The sequence below is a fragment of the Castor canadensis genome, chromosome 18 (genome assembly GCF_047511655.1).
Source record: "Castor canadensis chromosome 18, mCasCan1.hap1v2, whole genome shotgun sequence".
NCBI lineage: Eukaryota > Metazoa > Chordata > Mammalia > Rodentia > Castoridae > Castor > Castor canadensis.
In genome coordinates, this window is record NC_133403.1 from 39,892,609 (window position 1) to 39,915,310 (window position 22,702).

The 22,702-nt window shown below is 40.4% G+C and overlaps 1 protein-coding gene and 1 non-coding gene across 4 annotated transcripts in view; both read right to left on the reverse strand.

Annotated features, from left to right (window-relative positions):
• Anapc5 (anaphase promoting complex subunit 5) overlaps window positions 1-22,702 on the reverse strand; it is a 35,245-nt gene that overhangs the window by 7,592 nt on the left and 4,951 nt on the right. For 2 of the 3 annotated variants that reach the window (XM_074061100.1, XM_020156200.2), the window contains 8 exons: window positions 17,388-17,454; window positions 14,841-14,942; window positions 13,713-13,903; window positions 9,211-9,292; window positions 8,449-8,538; window positions 6,691-6,872; window positions 5,514-5,649; window positions 288-362 (listed from right to left, as the gene is read on the reverse strand). In XM_074061100.1, coding sequence (XP_073917201.1) covers window positions 288-362; window positions 5,514-5,649; window positions 6,691-6,872; window positions 8,449-8,538; window positions 9,211-9,292; window positions 13,713-13,903; window positions 14,841-14,942; window positions 17,388-17,454 — 925 coding nt within the window. The remainder of the gene's footprint in view (window positions 1-287; window positions 363-5,513; window positions 5,650-6,690; window positions 6,873-8,448; window positions 8,539-9,210; window positions 9,293-13,712; window positions 13,904-14,840; window positions 14,943-17,387; window positions 17,455-22,702) is intronic. The other variant, XM_020156201.2, reaches the window with a different exon arrangement.
• Window positions 5,332-5,437, reverse strand: LOC141419080 (U6 spliceosomal RNA). Its single transcript, XR_012443749.1, has one exon. It is a non-coding gene; the product is annotated as a U6 spliceosomal RNA (small nuclear RNA).

A 22,702-nucleotide genomic window follows, 5' to 3' on the forward strand; every position in this document is an offset into this window, starting at 1 on the left:
TGATTTATAGCATGAGTTTGTACATATTTAAACTTTATACAAATAACATCATATCATATGCATCCTTTTTTTTCTTTTTGGTGGTGCTGGGGAGGGAACCCAGAGTCTTATACATACTAGACAAGTACTCTCCCATTGAGCTACAACTCTAGCCCCTGTAGTCATCCTTTGACAACTTCCTTTTTAGTTCAATATCATTCTTCTGTAGGAAGAATAACCCACTTTTCATTATAGTAAAACACGTTAGTTTCAGAAATAAACCCGAAGTTACATAAAAGGCAACTTACCTGGGCATGCTGAGTATTGGGTGGAAATCGTTCCTTCAAGTGCTTTAACACTTCAGCAGCTGCAGCGAAACACCCCTAAAATAGAAAGGAACAATCTGATTCGTACAATCTATGATGAAGCCACACCTGCTCACCACACACAGGATGTTCACGTGAGCCACCTATTCTTTTTTTTTTTTTTTTTTTGGTGGAACGGAGGTTTGGACTCAGGACTTCGCATTTGCAAAGCAGGTGCTCTACTGCTTGAGCTACACTTCCAGTCCATTTTGCTCTGATTATTTTGGAGATGGGGTCTAGGAAACTATTTGACCAGGCTGGCCTCGAACAGAGGTCTTCCCAATCTCAGCCTCCCAAGTAGCAAGGATTACAGGTGTGAGTCACCAGCACCTGGCTCTACCTGCTCTTGATGAAGCAAGCTGGAAGAAACTAGGCAGAGACTATCAAATTTCCAACTGCCATTTTTAAAATGAATTTTGTGTCCTTTTTAAAAGTTATTGTACATATGTACATATGTATTTAGCAATACTGAGGTTTGAACTCAGGGCCTTGAGATTGCTAGGCAGATGCTCTGTCACCTGAGCCATACCTCCAGCTCTACTTTTTTTTGGAGGGGTAGGGGAGTACTAGGGTTTGAACTGAAGGCTTTGGTGCTCCACCACCGAGCTTGAGCTCTTTTTGCTTTATTTATTTTTCAGATAGGTTATTCCATTTTGCCTGAGGCTGGTCTTGAACCTCAATCTTCCTGATCAGAGTAGGTATGCACCACCACATCCACTCTGTTGTTGTTGTTGTTGTTTTTAAGATAGGGGCTTGCTTACTTTTTCTGCCCAGGCTGGTCATTAAAACTTCCAAATTATGCATGTGAGCTGAGTGCTGGTGGCTCATGCCTGTAATCCTAACTGCTTGGAAGACTGAGATTGAGGTCAAGGTCTGAGGCCAGCACCTGCAAAAAGTGAGTGATTCCTCATCTCAAGCAATAGCTGGGTGCAAGCCCATCAGGGTGCAAGCCTATCATCCTAAGCTATTCGGAAGGCTGGGAAAAAAAAAAAGTTGTGAGACTTCCTATCAACAGAAAAAAATGTCACCCCAGTGACAGTGGGAAGCAAAAACTAGGAGAATCAAGGTCCAAGCCAGCCTGAGCAAAAAGTAAGACTCTATCTTCAAAATCAGAATAAAAAGGATTGGAGGCATAGCTCAAGTGGTACAGCACCCGCCTAGCAAGCATGAAGCCCTGAGTTCAAACCTCAGTACTGCCAAACAAACAAAAAAAACTACACAAATACATGGGAGATGTAGGTAGGAGGACCATGGGCTAAAGTTGGCCCTGGCAAAAACAGGAGATCTTATCCAAATAATAACTGAAAAGAAAAAGAAAATGAGGACTGGGGATGTGGCTCAAGTGGCAGAATGCCTGCTTAGCAAGTGCAAGGCCCTGAGCTCAAACACCAGTACCACCAAAAAATAAATAAAATCCCACATGTAAGATATGTTCCTTCTAGAGAAAAACTTACAATACATGTAAACAATAACAAAAGATGAATTACTTTTAATCCTACCCAAAGATAATCAGTTAATATTTTGGCATATCTTCTTCTAGACATCTTTTATGCATATAAATAGAAAATATATAAATATTCTAAAAACAGCAATATACATTATTTTTGTAAATTATGTATAACCGTATTTATCACATTGTAGGCACTCAATACCCATTTTATAATGATTCAATCTTTCCAGTGTTAATAGTTACAAATCTAGTTGAGCATAGATATACATGCCTGCAATTTTAGCAATTGGTAGGGCAGAGGCATGAGGAACAAGAGTTCAAGGTTACCCTAGACTACAAATCGAGACCCAGTCTCAAAATAAATTAATTAATAAGTTAAATACAAATATATACCATCATAGTATTTTGCTAGGTATAATTTCCTTGTTTTGGATATTCTGATTGGCTCTATTATTTCAATCTCACAAATGCTATAATGAGTATCTTAGTGCACACAGCTTTGCACATATACTTGTCCAGTTATTTCCTTGGCATAAAACCTTAGAAAGAGAAATGACAGGTCCTTTTATGCTCTTTGATGCGTATGATTGAATCACCCTTAGGAATGTGCCAAGTACCTTCCCACCAGCGCTGTATGCCCTTCTCCTCCACACACACATGAGCGTCTCTGCCTATGTGATTACTAAAACTAGTACTTCAATATTTTCAATTTCATTTCAATGACTAGTTTGAGATTTTCTCATGTTTTTGGCCATTTATGCCTTTTCAGTGAATTCACACTCATGTCTCTTTTACACTTGTATTTGTTGGGATGTTTACCTATAGACCCTAAAGCTTTGCAATTTGCCCCAATCCTTTCACTAGGTAATATAGAAGCTCAGTTAGACCACAACTCAAGTTTTATTGGAAATGGAAACTGCATTAAATTATAATAAAATCTTTAATCATTTTTCTTGTCATGATTGTAATTGGCCAATCTTGCCTAGGAAGTTGAGCAGGTGGACTGAGGTGGGCTGGCAGACCTTCAGACCAAGTTGAGAAATCAATGCACACCCTGCACTAACCCCCCACAAAACATTCCCACTGCAACCTGCCATTCCTGTGGCTCACAGGCAAGTGATATAAGATGACCCATGATTTCTTGTAAAGAGGCAAAGGGGGCTGACAACCTTAAAAAAGAATTTACCCCACCTTCTTTTGGGCTGCAGGAGAAAAGCTCAGAAAGCAGTGGAAAGCCCCTTAAGTTCTTCTCAGGTTAGTTAACACAAGCACTGCCATGCCACAAAACTATAGCAGTTAATTTGGAGATCAGTTTCAGTAGACACAAAGGAAATAAGAGAGTAAAGGGAGACTGGTGATAAAGTCACCTTCTCCACAGTTGGACAAGCTTAATTTCACAGGTGTAACCCAACCTGTGTAATTAAAAAGGTGACAACCATCAGCCCAGTGAGCACATCCACACAGTGGATGTTCCAAAACTAGAAAGGGCTTTCTAAGGCAGGCTGAGGAAGGGGGGAAGGGACTGACTAGACTCAGAGATGTTATTAAAGGCCTCCAACCACATCCTGGCCATTGAAGCCAAACAATGATGAGGTCAGCAGGCTTCTCGCGTAAGCCCAGAGATGAAAGAGGAAGGAAACAGAAATATTCATACAGATCCAAGAACATGATTAGTTTTCAGGGTATTCTTCCCAGGAAAAATTATAGAACTCTAACAAATGGTCAGTTTCAAGATGAAAGAATTAGGCCAAGATTAAGATTTTTGTAAAGCAATTACTATTTCAGTGGGAAAAATAAATAAATTCTATATGACTCAAAGACAGTGAAGGAGAGGTTATTCCACTTAAGGTTAGACCCAGTGGGGAGAACTCTACTTCAGAAAGACACACACAGTCACACAGTCACAAAATCATACAGCATGAGAATTGTATCTCAATGAAGCTGTCTGCGAGGGGAGAGGGAGAGTCACAGAGGGCTCACACCAAACACCTAAATGAATGTTCACTGATTCGTCATTACCAAACGTTCCACTTAACTACGGCACCAGAAAGGAAAAGAAGATGTTAAGGAGCTTCCAGTGCCACCAAGAGGAGAAAAAATTGGGCTGGAGGTATGGCTTGAGCAGTAGAATACCCAAGTGTGAAGCCCTGAATTCAAACTTCAGTATCTCCAGAACACCACCAGCAAAAAGGTAGCATACTTAAAAATAAATAAAAGACGGAAAAAACAAGAAGTGGACATGCCACATTCCTGGAGGAAAGCGTAGCTGATTTGCCTTTGACCTGGGAAAGCTTGAGTGGGGCTTCCCAGACTCAGGACAGCAGCCAGAGGGGGGCCAGGGAACCCATCAGTCAGCAGCCAGCCACCCTGTGTTTACATAGCTACTGGAAGGATTATAAACTGCTAAGTATGGTCAGTAGACTTCTGAAAAGGGGTGGAAACCACCCACCGATCTTTAGGCTGCAGTTTAGGGAATATTGAGGGTCATGATACACTCTAACAATAATGGATTACCACAGAGACAGGGAAAAACAGTGTGGTCAAGGAAACAGCCGCAGCATGTTCAGTGAGATGGAGGGCTATAAATAAACAGATTTCCCTCATCTCTCACGCCAAGAAAGACATTTTTGAGCAAAGGGAAATTTACTAGAGTAGCATGAGATGCTTTAATTAATTCCCTCTGAAAAGAATTATGTAAAATGACTTAGGCTGTAAGTTAAGATTATTTCCAATTCCACTGCTCTTCTTTGGGGTCATCCTAACTGACATGTTCTGTAATGGGTAGAGACTTGGCTCACTTGTTCTATGAAACAGGGATAATAAAGTGGACCTCTCAAGGCTACCGGAAAGATTCTGTAGATAATTTACATTAAATACCAAGCACAGACCTGGCACAGAACAAATGTAAACATTTTAGCTACAGGTTTATTATACTCTTCCCTTTCCTATAGACACACATACCTCTACTACTCTACATTACAACAATCCTTTTTATTCCATTTGTTACATGGAACTAGCCAATCTCTTATTCCCTTCAAAGATCCCAAGTTCTTGGGACTCCATTGGTGGGACCTCGCTCCTCAGCCACCTATACTAACCAGACCTCCCAACACATGTTCAGTGCTCTTCTCTAGCACTAGAAGAGAGAAATGGCAGCCTCTCCAGTGCTGTAGCACACTGGCCTGGCAACCTGCAGTACAGTTTGGATTTTAAATGTCCTTCAAAGGCCCTGTATTAAAAGCTTGGTTGCCAGCCTGTGGTGTTACTGGGAGATGGTGGAGTCTTTAGGAAGTAGGCCCTACTGGAAGGCAGTTAGGTCACTGGAGGCATGCCTTTGAAGGGCACACTAAGACTCTTAGACACTGTGTCTCTCTCTGCTTCTCAATCAGCAGAAGGTGAACAGACCTCCTCTGCCATGTGCTCCTGCCACAATGACTATGCCGCTACAGGCCCAAAGCAAAAGGCCAAGCAACCATGAATTGAAACTAAGAGCCAAAATTAACATTTCCTCCTTTTTTTTTTTTTCCTTTCTTTCTTTCTTATATGGAATGCTTCACAAATTGTGTGTAACCCTTGCATAGGGGTCATGCTAATCTTCTCTGTATCTTTCCAGTTCTCGTACATACGCTGCTGAAGTGAGCACCCTTTCCTTCTTTTAACTTGATTGTGTCAGGTATTTTGTTATAGCAATAAAAAGCTGACCAACACAAACTGCCTACCTGCTCTGCATGGAGCTCTGCAAGGTGGCAGAGAGCGACGGCAAAGGACTCTGTGTTGTTCTGCTGCACACCCGCACTCACCGACTCCAGGCTGTTCATACTCAGCAACATCTGGGCTTGCTGCAGGGCCATGGTGCTGGGTGAGGAGAGGAGCAGGGTTCCCTCAGGTACAGACCAGGCTGCCCCTGATCTATAGCCTATGGTTATCATTAGTAGGAAGGCAAGGAAGTCGACCCCTCTGCAGGCTCTGGTTGTGTGGAAGTAGCTACCTCCCCATGCCAACTCTCCTGCCCTTAGGCCAAGGAGAGCAGAGAAGCATCCTGGAGATGCAGCCCCCAAGGAAACACAGAGCAGTTATGGCACAACTGGGAACAACAGCTCCCAGATTCCCACCCCCCCCACCTTCCCACCCTCGACTTTCCCTGAGGTCATAGTATGTTAATTAGGTTTCACGGGTAAATTCAGACCCGATGCCATCCTGGCACCGGCTGCTCTGGCAATGCAGGCAGTGGCCAGTGTCGGCAGCTGTTTCAGAGCACACCGTGCCAAAAAATTATCTGAAATACAAAAACAAGACTGGTAAAGAGGCACTTCCTTTCATTAATGAATTCCTAGAAATAGCAGACTGTCTAGGTAAGGTTGTGACAGGCTCCAAGGAGGAGAATCTAGTTCAGAAGTGTACTTCCACGCTAAAGGTGGCTAAATGGAAAAGGTAACACAGGCTGGAATAGTCCAGAGAAAACACAACAGCTGTGGGGGACGGGGGATGCTCAACTTGGGCAAGGGTGGCCATGCAGCATGCAAATAGCAAGAGAGGTTCTTGTTTCAAGGCAGAGGAGCTCAGTGCTTGGGGTCAGATGACCTGGGTTTGAGTCCCAGTTTTGTCACTGGTCAACTACATTTGTGATCTTGGGCAGATCACATGTGTAAGCCAGAAGAGAGATCACCCACCAGTTACTACTCACAGAGCAGCTGGGAGGAGCAAATAATGTACATGGGAAAAAATTTTGCCGAGTCTATGCAACCACAAGATGTTTCAGACGATAAAGCATTTTCTTTGATCCCCACATGAACAACTTGCAAAAGGGAAACCTTGTACAGAACCAGTTGGCTAGCTCCTGCTTATCTCTGAATGAGTCACACCTCCGTGGCAGTGGCAGTCGGCTTCAAGACCTACCTGCGGCCGTACAGCCTCCAAATGGCCGTTTTCTGGGCAATGCTGATATCGATGAGCTCCGACAGGCTGTGTTTCCAGTGCAGGAGATCAGAGTCCTTTAGGGCATCCATCAGCTTGTTGGCCGTCTTCCCAGCAAAAGCTCTCTGTTGAACAAGGGACTGTATTCCCAGGGAGGCGAGGTACTAAGGGGACAGATATACCCACGACCCAAGATAGAGATTACATGACAGAATTTGTTTTGGTCTTCAGAAATGTGGTGGATTTCACATTTCCGCACATGCACAGTGACAGCTCTACTTAAAAGGAAAGTACCTACAACCTGATCTTAGCCCTGACCCATGTGGGATGTGTTCCTGAAAAACTAAGGCTGGAAGAGAAGCAGAGGGTACATGGGAAAGAGCCAGGGCTTTGGCATTAGGTGGACCTGGACTTAAACACTGCCTCTGCTACTTACTGTGTGACTTAGGGCCAGTCACTTAGCTTCTTAGCTAAGCCTCAGCTTCCTCATCTGTAAAATGGGCATCAAACCTATCATAAAGAATTATCGTAAGGATTACAATGAAATAATATGTCAAACAGTGTGGGGCACAGGAAGTAACAGGAGATCAAAAAGGATACCTATCATGAGCAACAAGTTATCTTCTCATTAACTTCTGGTGTAATCTTTAAGGATGAAAGCTCAAGCTTAAATCCATAGCAAGAAGTGTTTTTAAGAAGTCTAGTTCACTTTAAGAAGCCACTTCAGATCTACACATGTAACTTTCCATTCCCATGAGTGACTCGAATGGACAATTTACAGAGTTAGCAAGCATATGCATGAAATTGTACATAACTACTTTCAGTTTTACTGAGTTTGCTGCAAACATTCTGAGAAAGAATGCCGAAGCAGTCCCACTGCCTATGGTTCAGTTTTTAATGTCTCTGAGACAGAATAAGGTTCTCCAAGCAACAGTAATCTAGACCTTAACAGTCATAACTTCCTGTAATACAGACTATGCTCTTTTAATGTCCTTAGTGCATGTCACTGAGACTAAACTCAGGCCCTTCACTGTCATTCAAAATAAGGATGGACAAATCTGCCCATTGAGTTTGCTGGTCCCTGATTTTGTTTATTGTTTAAAACAAGGACCAGCAAACTTACTCTACAAAAGATCAGAGTAAGTAATTCAGGTTTTGCAGGACAAACCTGTTTTCTGTTGCATATTCTGCTTTGTTGTTGTTCCCTGTCCCCCAACTATTTAAAAACATAAAACCCATTCTTAGTTTGAAGGCCATACATAAGCAGACAGGATGCCAGATTTGGCCCACAGACTGCAGTTTGCCAATCCCTGACTTAAAAATCAGGCTTTCTAGGACTAGGATATAGCTCGATGTTACTGCCTAACATTTTCAAGGCCCTGGGTTTGATCTCCAGCACCAAAGAGGAAAAAAAAGCCTTTTCTAGAGTTTTCTAGTGCTTGCTTTGGCAGCACAAGTACTAAAAAGTGAATATATGTTAACTAAATGTTGCTCAATCAGCTAAACAAAGATCTCTTATCGAATTGATAAGTGGAGCTTTCACAGATGTTATTAGGATAAAGGGAACAGAGAGAATTAGTGGTTTGATTAATAATTAAAGTCATAGGAAACGACCAAGAACAAAACCGCACATGGAAATATCCATTCTATCTCTGACTGGTTCATGACAAAAGAGGGTAGAAAAGAGACAAAGGCTCAACACCACTTATTTAAGCAATCTCACAGAAAGATGAGCCTTACCGGTAACCCAAAATGTACTGCTTTCTTCACAGAATGCTCCAGCAGAACATAGCTATCGGATCTCTTCTGGCCCAGCACATAAAGCCAGCTCTGGCAAGAGATAATCATCAAAATGTATCATGACAATGATAATGGTGAATATTCTAGTGAAATATCAATGTGGCCATAAGAATGAATCAAAAAGGGGCAAAACAACTCCTCTAAAATACTTTCTCTTAGGAATTGTGAACCTAAGTGAAACCTTTCAAACATTAAAACCATGAAAGCCCAACCGAAACACACACGACATTGATCTGCTCCACCTCTGACAGTGGAGAGTGGCAGGTGTTTTGGAAAAAGCATAAAGCCCCATCTAGCCTTTAATTAAGAAATGAGAACCTCAGGTGATTGCCAAGTAACTTCTGTGTTCTACATGTGCTTGGGGATTATGCCTTTACAGATCAATGTCTCCCCGAGTTACCAGGTATAGCAAGCATCTTTTAGTTAATGCCAACGTTAAATCCAACTGTTGATGTCTGCTTTTTTTATGGCAAGTTGCATTAAAATTTGTAGATAGGAAATGCTCCCAAAGCATAACAAATATCATGAAATTGAAAAAGATAACTATGGGACACCCTTTCTGAATCACGGTGACCACCTAAGTACTTCCCTTTAACTGCTAAGGACCCCTGCCCCAACTGCAAAACAACCCAATTCAAATGGGGCCTTCCAAAGGCCAACTCAACCCATGAGCAAAATCCCAAGACCAGAGGACGGCCTCACCAAACAGTGCTGGAGACACACGTGATCGTTGGACTCCTGGGCAATCCTAATTGCCTCCTGCAGGGCGAGCTCTGCCTGTTGACTAACGACAGACTAAACATTAATATCCCGTTAACAATCACAAACATCCTGAGCAGGGGTAGCAGGATGCCATCTGCACACAAACCATCCAAGAGCAGATCTCTGTGCTGCAGCTGTAACTATTTATGGGCTGCTTCTGTCAGAGGCCCATAGCACCAGGAAACAGCCACAGCAGAGATTCGGAGACACAGGACAAACCCTTTCTAGGGTGATGGCTAACAAAGGGAATGAAGGAATGGCTTTTCTCTCTGCTCCAAAGATGTTTATTTCATATGTCTACTGCTGAGAGGAAGGGCAAAGAGAGGACTGATATTTTACTTTTCACTGCATTCCCTTCTACATTATTTGGATTTTTTTTTTTTACTATGTGCATTTTTTCCTTTTATCATTTCAAAACATTTTAGAAAGTACTTTGAGGATTCCTGCTTACTCATATGCTCCCCTCCCCCAACCTCTCAGACAGTGGAAGTCCCGCCAGCCATTCTCAGCCCTGCTGAGCTCTCATCTCTGAAAGTACCTCAGAAATTCTGTCTATACCTGGCTTTCCAAGGCTACACTTACTACTGCTGTGTATTTATTTAACCTATGTTACTGTTACTTAATTAACACCTCAAAAACGTCTAAATGGCATAGATCAGGCCTTAAGTTTTGGGTTTCCCAATGACAAGTTACAGAACATGAGTGCTGAGTCACTCAGGATCTCAAAATAAATTCACTCAGGATCTCAAAGGAAAAACTTTGATAATGAATTTTCTTCCAATATTGCAATAGCCTCACATGAGTAATTTTAGTTGGGTAGTGAATTTCTTCTGAATAATTGCTTGTTCAAATAAAGAAACCAGCTATGTTTACTGATTTTGCATGGAAGTCCCTTTCATAAGTCCCCTGTAGGCAGGAAGCACACCTTCACTCATGGGTCCTTGGTAAGTACCAGCTGATCTAACTTCATTGACCAGCTGAAGACCACACAGAGCTATGCTTAGAAAAGAGGAATTTGGGAGGACTGAAGAGACAGTATGCTAAAACAGGACTAAAGTGATAGTCTGTTTTTCTCAGGAAGGAATAAAAGGCAGATTACCAACACAGAAACTTCAAGAGGCAGGTAGATTCTCAAGGGATCTTCTGGTTTTCCATAGCTACTAATCTGAAATCCTCAATAAAAGTTTTCAGTAAAAGAACAAGAAGCAAACGGTTATAACATCTGAAGTGGACTTGGATGTTCATTTAATTTTCCAAATTCCAGAATGGCAATAATAGCTTCCTTTGCCACTCAGTCAAAGTTCTCACCTGGCCTCCAGAACTCTAAATGCTTTGACCCCTGCCACCTCTCTGAGCTTTTCCCCTCCCCTCCTTCTCACTTAAGGGACTGCAACCACAGTGCTTGCTCCTCAAACATGTCAAGGCCCTGCTACGGGCCTTTGCACCTGTTTTTTTTTTTTTTTTTTCACTAATGTGAAAACTTCCTCCAGATATATGCACAGGGAACTCAATTCCCTTAAATTCTTTAAATTTCTGCTCAAATACTAGGTTAAAAGAAATCAGGAAGGCTGGAATGGCTGGCCTGCTACCTTACTATTTAAACAAAGTAAGGGAGTCAGTACTGTGCAGAAAGAATGTTCCTTATGAAAACAACAGCACTCTCCGAACCCTCATCCTGCTCTATCACTACCTGACATATTACAATTATGTTTAGCATTGCTTATAGTCTATTCTCATCATGATAAGCTCCACACCAGGGTGCCTTTTCTATTGTTACCTCCGGATTCCTGACACCTAGAACAGTGCCTTGTATATACTAACTGCTCAAAAAACAACCATCAAGATTTTCAAGAAATCCCCACAATCCTTTTAGCTGAGTGATACAATTTACCCAGCCTCACAGACCCAGGATAAGAAATAAAGATGCCTAGATCTAAGTAAATCAGGAATTAAGAATAAGCACATTGGTCTGAAGATGTGGCTGCCTAGCAAGCTCAAAGTCCTGAGTTCAAACCTCAGTACCACACACACACACACACACACACACACAAAGAATTAGCACATTAAGCTGAGAAAAGTGGCTTACACCTATATTTCCAACTACTTAGGAGGTGCAGATTAGGACGATCATAATTCGAGGTCAGCCTGGGCTAAGTGAACAAGACCCCAACTCAACAAACAAGCTGGTATAAAGGCACATACCTGTATTCCACCTATGCAGGGAAGTATAAACAGAATGGTGGGGGTCTAGGTTGGCCCAGTTAAAAATCTGAGACCCAATCCCAAAACTAACAAAAGCAAAAAGGGCTGAGGGCCTGGCTCAAGCGGAAGAGTGTCTGCCTAGCAAGCACAAGGTCCTGAGTTCAACCCCTAGTTCTGCCACAAAAAAAAGTTATTGAGACCCCAATCTTAACCAATAAGCTGGGTATGGTGGCAGCTCATGCTGGCAAAGCCAACTACTCCAGATGTGGAGGTAGGACCTTGGTCCATGGCTGGCCCCAGGCAAAATAAGAGACCCAACTGAAGGTGTGGCTCAAGCAGTAGACTACCTGCATTACAAGTGTGAAGTCCTAAGTTCAAACCCCAGTACCAACAAAAAAAAAGAAAAAAAAAATCCATCTTTCCTAATTTATACTTCAGCAATTAGCTATCTATCCACTGACAATATCATAAATGTAAAGAAATTCTATATATCAAAAGATAATTAATATCCAGGAAATTGTATACAAATTTCCAAACAGGAGAGAAAGCAGTTCTTCACACAGAAATTGGTTACTGGTAAATAATACAAATGATGTTGCTATTATTTATCAGTATGTAAAAATTGGGTTCTACCTCCAGCATTGAGAAAAAGTAAAAAGGCCCTGATCAAAAAATTATTAGGGCTGGGCAACAGTGGCTCACGGCTAGCTACTCAGGAAGCAGAAATCAGGAGTATCTGGTTTGAAGCCAGCCCAGGCAAATAGTGTGAGAGACCCTATCTTGAAAACACTCAATTCAAAAACTGACTGGCAGAGTGGCTCAAGTGGTAGAGAGCTTGCCTAGGAAATATGAAGCCCTGAGTTCAAACTCCAGTATCATCAAAAAAGAGAGAGAGATTATTAGGGCTGGGGGTATGGCTCAAGTGGTACAGCACCTGTCTAGCAAGTACAAGACCCTGAGTTTCTACTTGAATACTACCAAAACAAAGACAGATTATTAAAGCTAGGCAAAGAAAAGTTAGTTATTATAAGATATTATGGAAACTGGAAAATCTTTAAACACTGTCTCTTAAAAACATGACAACCATCAGGCAACCCTGTAGTCCTACCCAGAAGGCTGAGATCAAGAGGATCAAGGTTTGAGGCCAGCTCCCAAGCAAATCGTTCAGGAGACCCCCATCTCCCAATAATCAGAGCAAAATGGATTGGAGGTGTGGCTCAAGTAGTTGAACACCTGCTTTGTAAACAAATGTAAAGCCCTGAGTTCAAACTTCAATCCTACCAAAAAAAAAAAAAGACAACCAGAAATAATTAATAGAATTCCCAGAGTGTTAGCTGACCCACATGAAAGTCTCAATTTTCAAACTTTGCACAGTATTCTCTGATTAATATATCCTACTGTCTCTAATCAAAGATCACTGTTGCAGGGCAGGCAGGCTCAAGTGCTAGAGAGCCTGCCTAGAAAGCATGAGATCCTGAGTTCAAACTCCAATACTGCCCCATCACCTAAAAAAAAGATGATTATAGCAAAGATCACATTTCAGTCACCTGGTAAAAAGCCATGGGGCAGGCACATAGGAAATTCATTCAATTGGTAATTTCCTACATTTCACCATTATTCATATTACATCTTTGGTTCCAAAATAGCCTTCATGCTTTCAGTCTTTTTAATGGGTCTAACAGTATTTACTAAATGACTGATTTTATTTTTATTAAAAACACAGGTAACCAACCTCCCTCCCCCACCCCCCCAAAAAAAAAAAAACTAAAAAATTTAAAAACACAGGTATACCTTAGCAATGAAATAAACCAATGCTACCTCATCAGCTATAACCAAAAGCAAATGTGACTTTTACAAGCCGAGCAGTCTAGCATCCAGTAGTGGCACAACTTCCTTTTGACTTTTTAAAATACTGAAAATAGCTTTCGCAGCCCCATTATTACCCCGAAAAATCCTTTTGGGAATCTCTGGCCTAATGACCTAATTTCCTTTTGATTGAACCATTAGGTTTTCTTAGAAGTAATGAAACTGTAGTCTCAATAATGCTAAGTAGTGACACCAGGGGGCAGACTACCTAGGTAGTAGGTTTCCATCAGTGTCTGTTCTAGGGTGACAAGACTGGGTGAGTCTCTTTCTTTCTTTCTTCTTTTTAAAAAAGAATGATTTTTAAAGCACATCTCAATGAATATTGGAGAATTTGTGTCTCCAATGTCTGCAGGGACAGAAGTCTACAGACTTACTAGTGACCGAAGCGGCAGTGCAGGGCAGCCAGGTTCAGAGCAGCGTATCTCAGGCTCCGGCCATAGCCCTCTTCCCCGTTACTCTTGCTTTCGGCTCCCGTGAGAATCAGGCGGTCAAAATAATGAAGGAGGCTGTGTGTGGAGCTGAAAACATCTTGGACTCGGAGATTGTTTAAGTAGCTGAGGTAATGCTAAAATGAGAAGCAATCAGCATATCTTAAGTGTTCACTTCCTCTTGTGCAAGACTACTATGGAGGTTCTGTTGGCTGCAAACATCTGTCTACTCTTACCCCTATGACGACATGGTCACAATTTAGCTTAACGTTTTCCCTTCATGCAGAATAAGAGGTTCGAGGTATTGCTTTGTCAGTTTCCACCTGACAGAGCCCACAAATGAAAATCAGGAGTTCTGTTAGTGTTTGTGTTAGGTTTACCATAAATGTACGTGAACTGGCTGCATTAGGACCCATGACTGATACGTGAGGGGTAGCAGACCTTGCCTAGCTGAGGTAGTAAGGAACACTGTGAGCTCAAATATAAAGATTAACACTTGAATTCACATGCAAATTATAAAATTAATTTCTCTACTTGTCCAAATTAAAATACAGTGAGACTTATACTAGTTTACCAAGTCAGTTTTCATTCTGCTTTGAATCACTGAATGAAACATCTTTCATAACAGGCAGATACCAGTTACAGAGAAGCAAAGTGGACACAGAGATATCAACCTCTTTCCTTTTTTTTAATTATAAAAAGTTTCAGAGTATAAAAAACCTAACAAGGAATTAAACTATGGAAATTTAAGGATAAAAAAATGCAAAAAAGAAAACGAAAAAAGAGTTTTTCAGTTACAAAACTTTTTTTTTTTTTTGGTTAGTCTATTTTCTCATCTTCTGTCCAAAGCTCACATCAGAGATGATGAATGAAGAGAATATAACAGCTGATAAAATGCCCCGTGGCCTGGGGAGTGGGGAGGACATCTGCAATCTGTGCTGTTACTTGTCAAAAGCATGATTTCTTTCAAGAACCCGGGTCAATAGACTGATCCTCATTTGTATGGCTACTCAGTAGACTGAACAACTTTGCCCTTCCTTTTCAACTCAACAACAAATTCTGAAAAAGACTCACCGCTTCAGCAAAGTCAGGATTAAATTTCAACAAGTTGTTCAATTCTTTCTGCAAGGAAGCTGGAGTGAGGGCTTTAGTCTCATCATTCTTCAACAAAGCAGCCTAAAGTTTTAAAATGACAATTCAGAAAGTAACGGTCAATAAAAGTACAGAAATATATACTAACCAGCCTCACCTGATTCTTTTTTTTTTTTTCCTAATTTTGTTGTTTCAGACATGGTCTCACTATGCAGCCCAGGCTGGCTGTGTTAAATCCTTGGTTCCCAAGTTGATGGTACTGGGGACCTTTAAGAGCCTGTCAGAAAGTACTTAGGTCATTGAAGACTATGGAACCTATGTCTCTCAGTCTCTCTGCTTCCTAGTTGGAAAGGTGACCACTTGTTCCACCCTCACAAGAATCCAAAGCCAACAGGGCCACTCAATTATGGAATGGAACCTCCAGTGGGGAGGTAAACCCCCTCTTTACTTCATATGTAGGCTAGGTCAGGTATTTCATGATAGCAATGCAAAGCTAATACACAGATCCAAATTAAATATTTATACTTATACTTGGGCTATGAACAACTTATTCCAATTTTATCCTGGCAAGTTTTTCCAAAAGCAGCAATAATTTTATTTTCTTAAGATAGGGTCCTGCTATGTACCCAGACTACCCTTGAATTACAAGCAAGTAATGACAATTCCTAATTCCACATTAAGTTTTTTACAGCATTAAAGAAAACTCTAAAAATGTAAGAAAACCAAAAAAGAAAACAGAAAATTTTAATACCACCACCCAAAAATAATACTATTAATACTTCTTTTTTTTTGGTGGCACTGGGGCTTGAACTCAGCACTTTCACTTTGAGCCACTCTGCCAACCCTATTTTTGTGAAGGGTTTTTCGAGATAGGATCTCATGAACTATTTGTCTGGTCTGTTTTGAACCTCGATTCTCCTGAGCTCTGCCTCCTGAGTATCTAGAATTACAGGAGTAAACCACTGGTACCTGGCTAATACTATTAGAACTTTGGTATGTCTTATCCTAGTCTTTTTTCTGGATGTATAATAATATGTATGTGTATATATGTATGTGGTTGTATATATATACGTATACATGCATACATACTTCTGACAAAATTAGAATAGTATATGTAATTTTACTTTTCATTTAAAAATACATTGTAAGGTCGGGATTGTGGTTCAAGTAACAGAGGGCTTGCTTAGCAAGAACAAGGCCCTAAATTTAAGCCCCAACACTACCACCCCCCCAAAAAAAATAGAGAATATATGTATGTGTACATATGTACATAAAACTATCTCATCAAATAGTCTTTGAAAATGATTTCTAAGGCAAAAGTGTTAACTCTTTCACATTTATTGCAATAACTTCTTCTCATTTGATTTTTTGCCTCTTAATTTTGTTAGAACATGTTACGACACACAGACATTTAAAATTTTTACATTGAAAAAGCAAATGATCTTCTATATGTTTTCTTCCACAGCTTTTATGTTGAGACCACACCCAGAGACCAATTAAAAGTTAATATGCAGTTCCTTCTAGTCTAATTGCAGCTTTAAGTATTTATGTAACCCTTTAATCCATCTATAAAGTCCTGAGGCGTGAGAATGAGGTGAGGATCCAGCTGACCAGTATTTTTCCTCACAGTTAACTAGCTGTGTAGATGGGTTTTCTAATCTGGATGAAATATACCTGCAGAGGTGATGCCATTAATTTTATCTAGACCTAAACATTGTATCTTGTTGCAGAGAGAAAAATTAACAAAATTAAGGTGGCAGAAAATAAGACAAAACCAAAAAATTCTATGCAGAAAAAAAAAAAAAAAGACGAAGAAAAATGCTCAGCTTATGTTACCAAAAGAAGGAAAATAAAAGACTTAAAAGCAGTAACAAGGGCTGGGGATGTGGCTCGGGTAATAGAGCACTTGCCCAGCATGATCAAAACCCTGGGTTCAATCCCCAGTACTGCAAAAATATAAAAACATGAAAATCATTTTATCGGGCTAGAGAGAGAGATATTTGAGAAACAGAGAGAATCCAGGTAACAAGCATAAGGGCATTTACTACATACAATGTGTTTTGACTTTCTTTTTAATGTTTGAAAATGTCCATAAAAAAATAAAATAATGAGGGGCTGGAGGTGTGGCTCAAGTGGTAGAGTGCTGGTCTAGCAAGCATGAGGCCCTGAGTTCAAACCTCAGTACTGCCAAATATATACAAATATATGTATATATATGTAATAAAATAAAGAAGTATCCCACATGCACGGTATCTTTAAAAAAAAAAATAAATAAATAAAATAATGAGAAGAGGAAAGCAAGTCTTCCAAATTACATGTTCTTGGAATGTTGAGCATAGTCACATACTATTACTTAAAATAACCTACATTATAATTTTAATATAAAAATAAAAGCATGACACTGTTGGTAAAGAGTAAAGGATAATGCAGATATACTAATAAACTTACTAACATAACGGGGATAGGCCATGACTCAGAATGTCAGAGGATTAAAAAAAAAGCTACTAATAAATTACAAAATTAACATACCTGTTGAGAAAGAAAAAACTCTGCTTGTTTTTGGGACAGAGGCCCACTGCAAGATACCTCCTCTTCTCTGGAAAATAAAAGCAAAATTGTAAAGAGTTACACAAGAGTGAAAATGGTAACATCTCTTGCATCAGAAGAGCTCAAGGCTAGGCATGGTGGTACATGCCTGTAATCCCAGCAGTCACAAGGCAGGGGATTCTTGCCTCTTCTGATCAAGAGTTGAAATCCTAGCCAAGCACCAGTGGCTCATGCCTATAATCCTAGCTATTCAGGAGGCAGAGATCAGGAAGCTTGAGGTTTGAAGCCAGCCTACACAAATAATTCCGCAAGACCCTATCTCAAAAAAAATCCTTCACAAAAAAGGGTTAGTAGAGTGGCTCAAGGTGTAGGCCCTGAGTTCAAACCCCAGTACTGCCAAAACAAAAAAAAAGGTTGAAATTCTGACTCATACTACACATCCACTGTTTACTGGTTCTGTGTAACCTAAACTTCTATACAAATGGTTGTTTCTTGGGAGAAGCCTCTTTTTCCTTCTCTTTGATACAGCAAGGTGTTAGAAACCATTATACATTCATTTCCCAAACTCTGAATGCCTGATAGTGCTCCAAGGCACTGGATGTACTAGATATTTGCATATAGTTGCAGGTTAAGAACAGTCAACCTGCAGGTCCTGTCTTCCTTGCCTTCTCTTCCTCAGCTACATTCCAACCCTGAAGAACCCCTTACAGAGGTTCTACTGCACCTTCCTCAGCCTCAGTGCCCCTGTTATGATACTGTCAGACACTGTTCCTCTTTCAGAACTAATTCAAGTATCCCATTATCCAGGAACTTTTCCTGACATTCCACCTTTGAGTTCCTATCTCCTACATATAGCATCATGGTACCTGTGCATCGCAACTATATACAAATACCCAGCACACTTAGTGGCACGTATCAGACATTCAAGGTTTGGAGAATGAATGAATGAATGAATGAAGAGTTTCTAATGCCAGATGTAAGACACTACTGTATCAAAGGGAAGGAAAAAGAGGCTTCTCCCAAGAAATAACCATTTGCCTAGAAGTTTAGATTACAAAGAACCAATAAACAAGAAATGTGCTGACAGAAACCTGGACAAGAAGGCTAGGGGTGTAACTGCAGCTCAGAAGTAGAGTACTTGCCTACATACTCAACATCTTGGGTTTGAACCTCACATCCTAAAGAGGGGGAAAACACCTAGGCTAGAGAAATCTATATTTGTGCACATATAAGTCTTATATTGAAAGCAAATATAAAAAATACCCTTTTTCCACATGACTCTGAAGAAATGCTTCTCTTATAGTATAAAAATCAATATTCCTGGGCACTGGTGGCTCATACCTATACTCCTAGCTACTCAGGAGGCAGAGATCAGGAGGATCATGGTTCAAGGCCAGCCCATGCAACAAAAGTGAGACCCTGTCTCAAAAAATCTCCACCATACACACAAAGAAAAGAGCTGACACAGTGGCTCAGTTGATAGAGTGCCTGTCTAGCAAGTCTGAGGCCCTGAACACAAACTCCAGTACAGGAAAAAAAAAAAAAGTCAGTATTAACTCAAAAATACTATTTTTATAAGGATTATGTGCCTAGTACAGCAGTTCTCAAATGGTCTCACATGAATAACCTGTGGACAGGTATTCTAAACAAATAAACAAAACACTGCTGTTAGGTTAAATAAACTGGAGTAAGTTACATACTCTACCTCGCTTAGAAATTCATGATACACATTAGAAAAACCCAATAGAAAGAAACTTTGTTTAATGTGTCATTTATCAAATTCATGTAATCAAAGACACCTTTCCTTGCATCTCTCACAAAGCAAATGTGTCCCACAGAAAACTTTGGGAAGATATTCTAACAAGAAATGGTTTACTGCTGCAAATATTACCTAATAATCCCCAAGGCAGCCATTGGAGTACTGCCAAGAACTAGACCCAAACCAGGCACAGCAAAGATGGGTGACACCATAGTGACATGGAGAGACTTGGAAAGAAATTCACAGGTCAAGGTCCCAAAAGGAAAATAGCTAAGTGTCTTGAACAATAAAAAGTGTTTTGGTTCAAGTGGTGGAACACCTGCCTTGCAAGCACAAGGACCTGAGTTCAAACATAGTTTGAACTCAAAAAAAAAAAAAAAAAAGCACTTTTCTTTTAAAATGCCCCTTAAACAAAGTTATGTCTGAGGTTTGGAATGCATATGGCTGTGACGAAAAGGTGAGGGACAGATGAGACTTTGAAGAAACAGGACACACACTATGAGGCCCATTCTTCTCTCTTGTCCGTGATGCTATTTCAAATGGTCCAGTTACTTAAGCCCTTTTCCCAAAGAAGGACAAGAGGTATTCACAACCAGGAGCAATATTAGTAAAACGCAAAGAGAAAATCAGGATCAGGCAAAGCAAAATTGCTCCCCAAAAAGGGAAAATACAGTTACTCTAAATGGTAAATTTCACCCGTGCTCCCTGGCAGCTTCCATGGATGACATGAAGAAGCTTGAGAACATCAAGGAAACCCAGAGCCCGAATGACCCCTTCCCCATTCCTCTGCATGTTCAGGCCTCACAAGCGTAAGTGGGAGAAAGGAGCTTTTAAAAAACTACAGACAGAACCGAGAGCATGGCTCAAGCAGAAGAGCGCCTGCTTAGCAAGCACGATGTTCTAAGTTCAAATGCAAGTACCATCAAAAAAAGAAAACAAACAAACAAACAAAAGCCACAAATAGTATTCAACTAGGAAAAGGGCTATTTGTTCAGGGAAAGCATATCTCGATAATGAATCCAAATATCACCTGAGACAGACTTTTATCCTAAAAATGTACATAAATATGGGAACTTAACCTTGGTCCAAGGACGGGCTAAGGAGCTGGGGAACCTGGTAACTGAGTGCAAATGTGTGGATGTACATTTTTAATGTAGAGAATACTGCCTGGCATTTATCAGATTCTCAAAAGGAATGTGTAACTCCCCAAAGTGTTTAAATCTACCATAATATATTAAATTTCAAATATAATAGAGGATTAATCAATCAACCAGGTTTTTTTATTTTATTTTTGCCTAGCACTTGCAATACATGAAACTAGTCTAGGTGTAGGGTGACAAAATGCCTCAATGAGCTTACAGTGTTGGCAAAGGCTAAGCCCAGCACACATGAAGATGGAGATAAATGCTAAGCACGCAGTAGAAAGAGAGAGACCAGTCCAGCTGGGAGTTATCAACATGACAGGAAGGAATGAAGAAAATGACAAGGAAGGAGAAGCATTCCAGGACAGAAAACAACCAATCAGAATAAGCAAATGCCTGAAGTGTTGGAAGGCATGAACAAGCAGACTTGGCAGGCTGAGATAAAGGACCCATGCTGAGAAGCAGAAGATAAAGTCACCTGTGGAAGGCCTCAAACACCAGGTAAGAACTTATGGGACCTCTGGAGATTCTCAGTAGGGCAGTGACAGGACATCAGCAGAGGACAGGAGAGGAGGGACCAAGACAGACAGCAATTACAAGACATCGAACCAGAGTCCTTTGAAAGTGAGCAACCAGGGGGTGACTTAGCCTCACGGCACCCTCCCTCAACTCCTGTGCTCAGGCCACACTGTCCTCCATTCTGTCTCTCAAATATGTCATCTTGTCCCTGTCTTGGGAACTCTTCTCAGGACTAAGTCCAGCATCATTTTGCTACCAGTCTTAAAGAAGCTCTCTAGCAGCACCCCTGTTCCTAAGCACTCTCTGCTCTGTGTCCCAATTCATTTCTTCACTGCACTGACATTCTATGAAATCACAGAGTTACCTCTCTACTATCCCTCCTGTGCCACATAACTCCATGAGGACAGGGACTTTCTCCTCTGCAGACAGAATAGTGCCTAGCAGAGTGCCTGACACACAGGAAGCACTCAGTCAGTATGTGTGGAATAAAGTAATGAGTTTGGGAGGTTGCTATTAAACCACCAGCAGGTGAAGAAATACGAAAGAATTTTTACATTTGTTAGGCCCTTCCAGAAGTGCTGAGAAAATGTGGTTGGAACAGCTTGTAGCCTCACAGACTAAATGGTGTAATCCTACAGGCCTGAGATCCTTCTGCAGGACACAAATGCTACCACTTAGCAACAAAGGCAAACGAAACACAGTTTGTCTCTTCTGTGACTGGATTTTTAAAAAATATCAATAAGTACTTAATGACTGAATACTCCCCTCTCTTCTAAATCAATGGGTACTCATTTTCAAAAAGGAATGAATTCATGGTAGGGTAAGAGATTTGCAAGCTATGCAATATTACTTAATACACAAATTTTCTCCTTTCCAAATTTAATGCAAATTTCTAGGTTAAGAATAATAATTTCCCTGTAGAGAGCTAAAAACATTCCAAAAATTACAAAAAAGAGAGAGAAAGAGGAGTAGAGTACTTGCCTAGCATGCATCTGAGACCCTGGGTTCAATGCCCAACACCAAACAAAAAGAAAAAAAAAAAAAAAAAAAAATCACAAAAAAATTAAAATTTCCCTTTTTAAATTACAAGAAATGTGAGGAAATATATCTTATAAAAATGTTTGGCTGGGGATGTAGCTCAGTGGTACAGCACTTGTCTAACACATGCAAGCTCGAGGACCTGAGTTTAATACCCAGCACTGCATGCACATAAAAAAAGAAAAAGTTTTGGTGCTAGTTGTGGTGGTGCATACCTGAAATCCCAGCACTCACTGAGGCAGGAGTATCTCAGCTTCCAGGCCAGCCTGGGCTACACAGCAAAACCTTGTCTCAAAAAAAATAAGGGCTGAGGGTGTTACTCAGTGGTAGAGAGCTTAACTAGTGTATTCCACCCCTAGCACTGCATTAAAAAAAAAAAAAATAAAATTCTCTAACAAAATAACTTCTTTTTGGACAAATAATTATAATACTTAATAGGATTTATGTTCAAATAATATATTTCTTCAATTTTCATGATGAAATTCTGTTTACTAAAAGTATATTATTTTCTGAAACCAGATGCCTTTACAGTAAGTATACTAAATTAAATGTACACAAATGACTTCTTAAATAGAATAAGACAAAAAGATATAGTTTGACCTAATTACATCAGATTAATTTAGGGGAAAGCCAAACCAAAATAAGCAAATTCTGAATTTTAACAGTTCAAAAAAAGTGACACTTAGCTACTTTAAGCATAAAGTAGCCAGAACAAGGATTACACTGTAGACTAGAAATATTCCTTAGAGAAATTAACTAAAAGAAAAGATAGATAATAATAATCACAACAGCTAACACCTATTGAACATGTACTAAGTATTAGGCATAGTTTTAAATAC